Source organism: Perna viridis, chromosome 8 (assembly GCF_037379345.1).
Source record: "Perna viridis isolate PV_CMFRI_1.1 ecotype Kerala chromosome 8, ASM3737934v1, whole genome shotgun sequence".
In the NCBI taxonomy this organism is placed as follows: Eukaryota; Metazoa; Mollusca; class Bivalvia; order Mytilida; family Mytilidae; genus Perna; species Perna viridis.
In genome coordinates this window covers 10149305-10161894 of record NC_142452.1, presented here as the reverse complement: position 1 = coordinate 10161894, position 12590 = coordinate 10149305, and the positions used below count along the sequence as shown (strand labels likewise).

The 12590-nt window shown below is 31.5% G+C and overlaps 1 protein-coding gene across 4 annotated transcripts in view; it reads right to left on the bottom strand.

Annotated features, from left to right (window-relative positions):
* Nucleotides 1–11986, bottom strand: part of LOC148609264 (uncharacterized) — a 31757-nt gene extending 19771 nt beyond the window's left edge. The window contains exon 1 of one of the 4 annotated variants that reach the window (XM_088541896.1): nt 11775–11986. Coding sequence is in view for 1 of the 4 variants with exons in the window: in XM_088541894.1 (XP_088398020.1) it covers nt 6668–6676 (9 nt within the window). In the remaining 3 variants the exon portion in view is untranslated. The other 3 variants (XM_088541895.1, XM_088541894.1, XM_088541897.1) reach the window with 3 other exon arrangements.
* Between the last annotated feature and the right edge of the window lie 604 nt (nt 11987–12590).

Genomic DNA, 12590 nt, shown 5'->3' with positions numbered 1-12590 from the left:
CATTCTGTTTTTGTCGCTCAATTATCGAATAGTGGAAATACATCATTTTCGATGAATGACGTACAAATGTTCTTTAGTAGAGATTATACTTTGTAAGAAATAATTCTAAATCACCTTCCAAATATACAGAAGAGGATATTTACAAAATGCTGGAATTTTTAATCGGCATATTTGTCCACTGTGGTGGACGCGCTTTTTTAACAAACGGTCGGCATTCCCAAGGGAACAAATTGTTCCTCACTATTCCTTCACTCTTATGAGGCTGATCTGATCCAAAAGAAAGAATATCGTTTAGCTAGATCCTTTAATCTCAGTTTCCGCTATATAGATTACGTATTATCTTTAAACAATCCTAATTTCGGGGATTAGATTCATCGCATATCATAGATACTACAGACACTGTGAAGTCAACCTCATATCTTGACCTACACTTAGAAATCGATGGTAAGGGAAAACTGTTGACCAATCTTTACGACAAACGTGATGACTTTTCAAAACTCATACGTTATGCCAGACCTTGCCGAAACTACGCAGACTGTTTGTATCGCGCTAGACTTCTAACAAGTAGGCTTCTGAAACAAATTATGTTGCTACAAGATTGAACTCATCACTACAGTCATCATGAACGCGTGGATCGTTACGGTGTATCCATCTGCGTCCTGAAGACTGATTTGTTAAACGGGTCATAGTTTTCCTTTTCTCGTTTGTCTACCCCGGACCTGACTTTTTATAAGCAACTCGGTGGGTGTTTCTAGAAAAGCAGAGGACACTTACCCTACCGGTGCACCTGGTCCATGCTCCCAGTTTTCGAGTCCGAGTTGCTCATTTGCTTTCGTTACTTTGTATGCAATATTTTAGTTACTTTATGTTTTTTGTTGTGTATGTCTGTTTTCCATGTCTGATCTTTGTCACTGGATTACATTCTTTTGATTACCGCTATAACCTTAGTTCCCTTTATTACTCTTTCTAATAGCAGAGTTCCCCTACACTCAATTTTATACTGACGACATTCACATAACCCTTCTGTAAACAGTCTTCCTCTACTCTTTTTCATGTAATATTACATCGACGACATATATTGTTTTCATTCTAGGAAGAGTCCGATCGTGCAATCAGAATCGTGATACGCATTAAAGTTTGGGGTTGTGTCTCCAAATAAAAATAAAAAATTTTTTTCAATTTACACAACAAATAATACACAAACTGAAGACATTTTTTTTGGTGTATACTATACACCATACACTATACCTATTCAGTAACTATCAAATACGATCAATTTAAGCAATATTGTAAATACTCAAATGTTGTCAAGATATCTTGTGTAAATCGCACTGATATCGCCATGTTTCCTACACATTCTTAAGAATCCCTTGAATTACAACGGACAACTATAACAGGGATACATAAATTGTGAAGGCTTCCTGTTTGTACATCTTAACTTGTCTCTTGAGTAAGATATAAATTGAATTAAGATAATGTTACTCTCATTAACATGTCCTGCGTTGACAATATGTGTAAATAGTTCAATATTTGAGTATATTAATAGAGCGCCAATGATTATAGCCTTTACTAATTTATCTCCAAGAGTCAAGTGCAGGTTTCCTGAACTTCCAGACATGGTATCTTAAGTCATACGATAGTTTTATAGAATGATTATCCATGAGGTGTTACATCAGTTTATTTACAGGCTAGTCGTCTTTCAGGTGATTATTATATTTTGTGATATTTATTTTGATTTAATTTTGAACTACCCTTAACACTGGTTTTAAACTAACGAATTTTCAATAGTGAAATTTATTGATAGAGCCTCATTGTAGTACATTAAAATGCTTACACATAATGTAGTTGTAAATATCTCATTGGGACCATATTTGAGTTTGATGGTAAAAAGTGAAGAAAATGAGCTGTATGACATTGTGGTAAAATCAAGAAACATTGTTGCTTAGGTTACAAAAACATATAAGTTTAATGATCTCCATTAAAGGGAATCTATTACAAAACTATAAAATGGCTTTCCAGTTATTTAGTTAATGCAAACGAATACTTAAATACTTTTCGAAATCAATTTCGAAAAAAATATTTATATGATTTGTTGTTGTACCCCGAATAAAGCAGTAACGATATTAGAACAAACAAATAGTTAAGAAGTAATCTCATTTTCGAAAAAGGCCGGTATCTCTTGCAGTATTCATTGACTTATTTTAACTCTCCTCATATGAAATAAATTATATTGTAATTCATAAGAATATATCGTTCACGTCAAATTTTCACATCGATCCAATGAAGTTCAAACGCGCGTTTCAAGAATTTTACTACACAATGTTAGGCACAAACTATACAAACTATAGAAATGCAAAACTTACCATAAATAAGCTCTATAAACGAGAGCAGAACCTACCTAGGAATTAAAGAACACTTTTTGATATTGGAACCAATATTCTAGCGGAAATCAAAAGAATATGTTTCTACGATAAGACACGCGTAACAAAGAATTAAGTAATCATCGTTTTAGCCACAGAGTTAGGCAATGCTTTAACATCAACTGATATCTGAGAGGAAATGAAGTCTTATGATATAAGACACACTCTATATTCTATAGATTACATACTATTTGTTAAAAATATTTGAAGAAAGCATATTCTGAGTAAAAATTTTCAAAAACAACTTCGCTTACCCTACCGGTGCACCTGGTCCATGCTCACAGTTTTTAGTGGAGTCCGAGTTGCTCATTTGCTTTTGTTACTTTGTATGTATGATTTTAGTTACTTTATGTTTTTTGCTGTGTATGTCTGTTTTCCATGTCTGGTCTTTGTCCCTGGATTACATTCTTTTGATTACCGTAATAACCTTGGTTCCCTTGATTACTCTCTCAAGAGATCTTCAAATTCTTCATAGAATTGATTCGTTTGCTAGAATGCCAAGTGTCCATAATACATTTCGTTTTGAATAATATTTCGATCAACAAATTGATTTAAAAATGATAAAATGATATTTAGCCGATTCAGTTTATTTACATTTCATGCTTTAATATTTGTGGAGTTGAGTTTTAAGAATATCCTGTACACATTAAAATATGCCTATATATCTATCATTATGAACAGATATATATCATGGCACAGACGGTTATTTTTCGCGAACCCCTCCCTGCCTTGATACTAGTATATTTGTTTAATGACACCGAAGATCAATTTAAAGGTGACCCATTGTTTTATGTTTTAGGGTCTTCTTCATAAACGTTCCCATATATTCTTAGTTCTGCTATAAGGCCACCCGTTATCGTGTTTCCGTTTGACATTTTTTTACTGTTTGATTGATACTCGGAACACTGCCGTTTTTTTCAAACTTGATCAATTACGTAAAGTTGTTTTGAATTATAAAGCAAAATAACTTTCGAATGGATTTTGCGGGGCTCGCGAGGGTAAAAAAGGCATATACGTTTTCGCAAAAACCACGGCGAAAGGAGGTAAATGACATACTTCTTAGAGAATATTCACTGATAGCTGTAACAAATACCGAAATCATAAAAATATGATTAAAAACATTTGCTATCAACCAATTAGAATGCAGATTCTTATATAAGGTGTAATTATACCTTAAGGAAATGAGAAGTACATGTATATATTTAATTTTATGCTTATTTCGTAGAGAGTAAGTCAGAATCAGTACGTTACAGTTTATCAAAATTGTTCAGAAAAAAAATACCAACACAACCTGAAAACAATGTCATTATAATTAATGACACTGCAAGTCTCATCATTTAAAAATGTTATTCTAGAATTATATCATAGCGAGAATATTCATCGGATAACGCGGTGCCTTGTTCAGCTGGTTGGCGGGTATCGGATTGGTTGTTAAATTGTCAATAATACAACTCAAATCATACCTCAACAAAGGAACAGGAAACGTTTACACAAAATCCAAATAATTCGAAGATGGTTGTGTAGAAAATCATTATTTAACCATTTTCAATTTGGTTTAATTATGTTATTGTTATAAATTTGTTATCGTGCTGTTCCCAGTCTGCATTGAGAATGATCGCTTTAAGCTATAAATCCGTTCATTTCTTAAGTTGATATTTTATGCGTACAACCAAGAAATATCCACTGTCGAGAAGTTTTGTAAATTAATATCGGGTTGCGATTCATTTTGCTTTTAACCAAATTAAAAACATGGTAAAATCCAATTCATTTGAATTACTACCGTCCATTGTCGTTTTCGACAATTTCATATGAGACTATGCTTGATGTTGTAAGAGTTCAAAAGGTCAAGGGAACACTAATGACAATTAGCATGCATACTCTCCATTTTGGTCTATGAGAAAGCAAATTTGCAAACTTTTTTTATCCTAATCGTATTTAAATATGCACCACATGTATGCATATCACTGCACTCAGTAAAGTAATACAGCTGATATTGATCAAAAACTGGGTAACAATATCTTTGAAACGGGCGCTAAGATACGGAACGTAAAATTTCTTATTAGTTTTATATGAAGGATAGATAAATGGACTTTGCATTCTCTTAAATTCTCATGTTTTAAAAAAAAAGAAACAGCGAATTTTTCGAATCCTATTCATAAAAGACACATTAATTTTACCGTAGAAATTGTGTCCACTTTTATGACAATAACCTGCGTTTTTCATTAAATACTTGAAATAAATTGTAATTTTTATTTGTTCAAAAGGCATGACTACTTCACATTAAGTAATTGATCAGTTATGTTTTATAAACATTATGAGGAGGTAAGTTGTATGTTTACGTCTACATTGCAGTAAGATTAACAACCACCCTCTTGAAAATTCTTAATTTAACGCAACGTGAATTGATGTTGAAGAATAACGTCGCGTTACTTAGAAGGATTTATTACTTACTTTAAAACATTTTACACTTACATTTTTAGTATATTGACCGTTTCCTTTTCTATCATTTCGTGTTGTACAATTTATTAATTCACAACTTAATTTGTCATTTACAATTTCAAAAGCTATCACACAGATGCATAAAAGGCCCTAATGGATATGCATTTTTTTTTAAATTTCACATCTCATCCAAAATTAAACAATTACAACGTAGAAAATATATGTATTGCGATAGAATACTTACAAACACTGAGCATACAATACATTTATAGATTGTATCAGATTTACCATTAATACATAAAGTGTTATTTACAGTACACGTATAAACAGTAGTACATATGTTGCATAAACATATTTCATAACATTGGTAATGTATGAGCTTTAAGGAATAAAGGATTTAACGCTTGACGGTAACGACATTGTAATATGATAATTGGAATAAATGCAAAGGGGAAGCATATCAATACTCACACCTGCATTCTTAAAAGTATTAAGTACATAATCTGTGCGTTAAATGCACACATCAACACGTAGTTTAAGTATCCTTGTTAAAGAATTTAATACAATTTACATAGATCAGATTTAGATGTTTTTTCCTTGTGATGAATTCAGAGATCATGACCATGTTGAATATTCCCTATATGTACCAGTTTAGTATTAGGTGATGCCAATGTTCGTTTTGATCTGGTAAAGTATTATAAGTTGAAAGGTTTTTCATTCGTTGATTGATATGCTTACTAAGGAAATGAAATACTTTGATTCAGATTAATTTATAATTTCATGATATATGCCAGAAAAAAAGCAAGTAAATAAAAAGAAAAAAGGGGGAAATACAAAAATATATTGCACCAGTTATTTATTACAGGATTCATGATTTCGATTAAATAATTACGTTTGGGTACCAACTTAACTAATATAAACGTGTTCTTGTGTTTCCTGTTCTTTATAGAAAAGCAGCGTTCAGTTAAAGTTTTTCAACCATTATGGCCGCATTTGTGGGATAGTATTTAAAAAAAGCTGAATTGGGAAAAAAAAACCAATTTGTTCCTTGTACTTTCTCAAGATTTATTTAAAATCCATATTTCAATTTGTTTTTGAATCATTAATCTTATAACTATCCAAATCTAGGAGAATCTTATAAACTATCCCCAATCCTGTAAAAGTGTGTTGATCGCCTCTTCTCTACCTTCTTGATTAAATTGATATCTGTGTATAACAGCAACAGCTTTTTTGTTGTCGTAAGAATGCTAATACTCAGATAATAAAGGTTAATTTGTATAATCATAAAGAGATTGGAAGCACGTATAATTGCAACTGTGTCCATTCCCCTACTTTCCCATACATTTCCTTAAGAAAAGGTGCTCCAATTCATTGCTTATCTCGTTAAGTCTACCAAAAAAATGTTATAAATGACAATGTGATGCGAAAAAATACGAGATTAAAATTCCTCAATCATAGCATCAATAGTTTATTCGACTAGTCATCCTTTTTTTAATAACCGGAAAAAAAACATTTTCGTTTACTAATAAGGAGATATACTAATTGAAATTTGAGTTTATCTAACTGAAATAAAGAGAAAAAACAACTTCAAAGCAAAAACAAACCTATCATCATTTAGTAATGGTAAAGGCGTTGTTCACAACATATGAAGTGATTGAATTTTAGAATGACCGTAAATATTAGTTACATTTAATATGTAAATGAACCGTTTCAGCAGAAGAGACTATCGATGTTTGAACAAATGTGTAAACAGATAATCTACTAACAAGAAGCTGTAAAATCAAAGATAAGTAAACTAAGACACCTACCGATATCATTTCATATTCTTCTCTTCAACAATACCTCAATGATAATGGAGTATTTTATACTTCATATATCAACCTCACTAAGTTTGCAAGTGTGCATACCTGGTGAAATGGCAAGGGTCAAGTTTACATTCTGTCTGTATACGTAAAATGCGACAAGAAAAGACTTCCTTGACAAACAAGGTCGCAGTTTGGGCATTTAAGGTCAAACAACCTGTGACAGGTCGTGATCTTTCCGAAGCCTTTTATCAATTCCAGTACGGCCTTTTGATACTTTGTACGACAAGATGTTTACAAAAACCTTTCGGAAGAGTCGCAAACATACCCATTTTGCTGACATTAAGATTGGAACAGGGTTAAAACAGTCTTATAAGTTTAAAATCTTCAAGATGTTGATAAAAGGCCATTTATTAATGTTCTCTATCGACATCCTTCAGTCCTAGCTGTGTATCTAAGTATAAATAATGAGACGAAAAATATAAAGTTAGTAGAAAAGTACAATGCACAATGTTTTATATTTACATTGTTGTATTTAGTAGATATGAAGTTTCGATGGACTATATTGATTTCAAACAAACTTTTTGATCGTAGACAAGAAAATGTTTTAAGTGTAAATACATACAATTGTATTACATAATGTTCATTGAACATCCAACATATCAATAGAATATTGGTATAAGTGTACACAAAACACAAATAAAACCTTAAAGCTCTTTTTAAGCATAATATTATGAATTTAGAATACTTTTAGAAATTTTGCTCGTAGATCATCATTTATAACGTCAGCTACAATGAATGTTTAATAATGCTATGAAGGTTACATACAGTACAATCTACAAAAAGCTCCATGAAAAAGAGTGTTTTACTGTACAAAAACTTGAAACTATGGTTTAAAAATTACTCCTTATTCTAAAATTAAGGAGTTCAAATCCATCTATACTTGATAATCACTTCCTACTTTGTAAGCTTCATTAGCCATATGATTTTCTTTTATCAAATATCGCGAGAGAGAGTTTCCCGATCGGGTATATTACATGTATATAATGTTATTTGTAATAAAGAACAAACCTAAAAGGAAGTTCAACAAGGCATTTGAAGTTTCGATAGCCATCGGTACTCAAATATCATATATACTAACATGTAATGATTTAGATGCTTTATATACTAAATGTATCACAACCATAGTTAAAGATCTACTTGGCATTCAATGAACAAATGAAAATTACAATTATTAATGATATTATTACATCAAGTGGACATTGACATTGGTTTGTAAGTTCATTTTTTTTCTAAATGTCATTATGTTGCTACATAAATATGAATAAAGTACTTATTTGACATTTGAAATGGTGAAATTCTTTTATCTCTATCAAGTATACAACATAACTGTTGCTATAGCCCTTCTCTCTTTATTACATTATAAAAATACCGAACACACTCGTATGAAAGTGATTTTTTTGCCTCACAGACAATAAAATGTATCCCAGTTCCTAATAAAATGTCTGTGAAGGTTTAAACTGATATCAAAGAAGAAACGATGTGGCGTTCTGAGTTCGGAAGTTTTGTCCCTTTAAGACGGAATAGATAATAACGCAGGGACAAATGCAGTAATTCCCATTCTAAATATAAATAAATATTGCTGAGTTGCGTTACACAAAAAAAAATCTCAAATCAAAATTTTGATTTTTCTTTTCCCCTCAAAACTTAAAAAAGATAAGTTACAATCTAAGAAAGGATATTATAAACATTATATACTCTGCCATCTTTTTGGTAAAACAATACTATATAGACATATTGTATACGCGACTAAGAATCACGCTCTCGATTTACTTCCGAGGAAGTATCACCCGGTTAATGAAAACTATATTTTTACATAGCTTTGTATGCCAAATGCCTAGAGATTTGGATTTAGCACAGGCGATGTTGCAGAGTACAGATAGTTCCGTTAGTCACAGGCAAATTCTAAAGTCATATTATCATAATAATACTTGGTAAACTTATTTCACATACGTATCTTTTAATACATGTTTTTTTTTACTGTTTGACCAGGCGGGAGATTAATGCTCCATGACATTGTGTGGAAATAACTTAATTGTTACATCGAATCCTCATTTACCCACCATTGTATTCATCAACATCTGGCTTTCAGGGGCGGATCCTGACACTTTGAAAAGGAGGGGTGCCAACCCCCTGCACCTCGCGATCCGCTACTGCTAACATTCGAGTTGTTAAGACTTAAGACTATTGAGGCATTTTGCTAGAAATCTCTTTTTTAAAGTACCTCACTTAGAAAAAAAACCGTTTTGCTATCTTTGTTAAAAACGATTGCGTAATTCGAAACTTTTAGGTTTAAAATATTTCTTTTTAAATTCATGAATAAAATTGGGTAACGGTAGACTGTATGAATATGACAGGCACGTTAACATCACGACCGTTTACCTTTCACAATCATATTACAGTCTGAAATACTTAAAAGTTTGTCGTCTTAGAATGCATACATCAATTTTATTTAAAAGTTCCATTACAGCGTCTTATTTCATATAATGTCCCTTCTATCTTTAAGAACATTTATGGACATGACGTTTACGAAGTAATTAACAAAATCTCATAAACATTTATGAGACTGAACTCATTGCTACCAAGAAAAGACAACTCTTCAAGTCAGGAGCAGATTAATGGAATTACAGTCAAAATATTGAAAGAAACACTTTATCAATTATCATGCTTTTGAAGATGACAAAATATCAGAATACAAATGATGTTATTGATAGAACTGCGTTCGTATTGATGTAGTGTTTCATTGATGGACAACACTGTTAAAATTAGCAATTGGATGTAACACAATGTATTAATTTTATGTCCCTTGCGTCTGTTGATTATGAAATATATTGAAAGTGAACAACTGTAAATTCTTTGATGGTATCAAATTTAAGGGATTGGCTAAATGGTATTAATCCTAACAGTTATAAAAGGATTACTGATAAATATTAGGAGACTCGCTCTTCAAGGTTTCGGCAAAATCGAATTTGTTGAAGAAACAATACCTATCTCGCTATGATCCTGCATTGTTATTTCAGGCTTTACAGAAAAAGGCTATACCAGTTTTCTTCATGTTTTAGATGTTATATTTTATTCTTTCACCAAAAAGAGTAATAGCCTGGCAAGATACAAAACATTTTTGAAGAGCACTCCGTTGCTATTGAACAATAATACGATGTATTGCGTGGACTTGATTTTTCTTTCGTAAAATTACATCAACGGGGTACTTGTGTGGTTGATATAGTATATATGTCCGATGTATTAGTACCATCTTCAATTTATTGTTTGTAAGAAGCAAATTTCCTTTAATTATCTTTAATAAAAGCCGGAGGGACGCGGTCTTCTTAACAACAGAAGCAGAAAAAATCTGTTCTTGGCCAAAATCGCATGATTACAGAGGTTTTTGTGCGTGGAAAAGTGAAAATCTGAAGTTCAGTGTTTGAAATTATTTGAACACCCCCCTCCCCCCGAGTTACGGAACATCAACAAATAGCTTCTTTGGGTCAGGGGTTGAGTACTTTCCTTTTACCATTCAGTCATTGTGTTCCCTTGAAAATGGAGACATTGTCCGTGTGATACCAAAGATTTTTATAGAATGCATTTTAAAGCGTGTCTATAAAGAAGTAAAACCTATTCTTAACAACAATTCTTTGAACAAGTAAATTTGGTAATGACCTTAAGAATTACAATATAAATGAGACTTTGGGAAGAGACAAAGGGAGATATATTATATATATATATGAGTAGGAATATGAAGAACGACAAAGGGAGATAATATAGAACATTTATTTTCGAATAGTTTCCCAATTTCGAAGACGTTTAATCGTTTTTAATTGAATATTTATCTATTTTATTTATGACAATTTATATTAGAAATATAAATATTTTGTCTTATTACTGTTCTTATTATTTCCATTATCATAGTTTTCTAGTATGCGATTTTCCATGTGGGTATTGTTATACCAAAAAGAGCGTTCATGATTAAATATGGATGATCTTATTGTACTAGCTATTATAGTGTTTTGTCTTGATATTACACTTTTGACATGTCTAACAAAACCCTTACACCATTTTAAGACTTAATACGTGGTACTTCAGATCTAAGGATTCGTTTTAAGGCATGTCCAATTCTAAAACGAACTTAAAAAACGTCAATGTTTTCATCATACAGATTTGATTAAGTATTAACATGGCTTTACACGCTTGACCATAGCTTAGATATGTTTTAATTTAATTTCTCTGACCTTTACGTGACATATGTCTACAATAATTATATTTTCATATACTGTAAAGCGATTTCTGAAAATGGAATTTCAATTTATAGGTTTCTAAGTTATCTTTAAGGTTCTCATCAACTGGATAAGGACTAAACAGATACGAATTGTCCTTTGATAGCAACAACACTTAATTGCTAAATTCACATTCTAGAATTATACTATGTTCCGCAATTATACAGAAATTGTAATAATGTTGCAAAAAAAAAATCAAGAAGTATTGAAATAGTGTAGTTTTAATTCACTTCAGTCGATTGCCTTAAATACTCTTTTAATTTCTCTCTCACTCTGTCTTGTTTATTACATTTACAATTGAACTTTTAAAAAGTAAAATGAATTTAGATTTAAAAAGATTACAATCAATTATCTTCTACAACAGTTGTATTTATTTTTCTACTTTAATCAAATGTATCTTGCCAATATTAGAATGATTATCTTCGATTCAAATACAGACGAGAAGACAAATATTCCGACAAAAAAATTCAAAATACAAATGATTTATTTTTACTTTTGCTAATGTAATTATTTATTTTTATTCAAAATGACTTCAATTTTGTACAGATGATGGTTTTATGCAACCTTTTTTGCAACAGGTTTAATCATTTATCGCAACTAAAAGTGCAACAATATTCTAATAGCATGTAAAAAGTTTACAGATAAAATATAAAGTATTACTTACCTGTAACCAATTTAATTAATATTCCAAATACAAATGCTAAAATCGTTGTATCAATAGACTGTTTTCTTACATTCTGCTTCTGCGTACTAGTGCTAATACCTTGATTAATACAACTTACCTGAAGTACAAAACGTAGTTTTCCTGATATTACAAAGATAACGCAAGACTATTTAACCTTTTTTAACCGTCTGTAGGTGTAGAACATCTCATACTATGTTCCTATGTCCGGAATTAACACAGTTGATTACGGTATTCGATTCTAGTCTTTACATCGATCTACTAACTAAGTTTAGCGTGCCGTCTTATATGTAAGCTAGTGCTTATTAATTGGAGACGCACCTATTCTGTATTGGGTATTATTATCACTGGCTTTCTATTGTCTGTTTTGATACGATTCGATACGTTATTCGTTAAAATTACCACGTTTTCAAAGAAGCTCTGTGGTTCTCTCTCCGTGAAATTTACCAATTGAAAAACGTTATCTGAGCACGACGTCAGCGCATACGACACAAGTATGTTCTAGCACGATAGGTTTTGTATTGACATAGCAATTTTTTCTATCTTTTGAATGAAAGGACTTTACAAAGGTTTCGTAACACTTTCGTCGAAAACCGAATTTATAAACTGTGTTTGTAGTAGCAGGGAATATTATGGTTAATCAATCAATTACCTAGAATAATGTTTCAATGTCATATAAAGGTATTGGTTTCTTCTTAAGAGGTCTTCAGAATCAAACCGTGACCAATCTTCATCATCACATGACTAACACTGTTTATCGAAAGGTTTCTGACCGTCATTAACACTACACATTTGTTAGGATAATTGGTAGGCATATAATTATTCGAAAAGGGTAAAAGCTTGCAAGTTTTTGTCAGATTTTTTAAAACCAACTGTGGACATAAATCTTTGTTGGAAATTAAAGGTCCAACGCGGT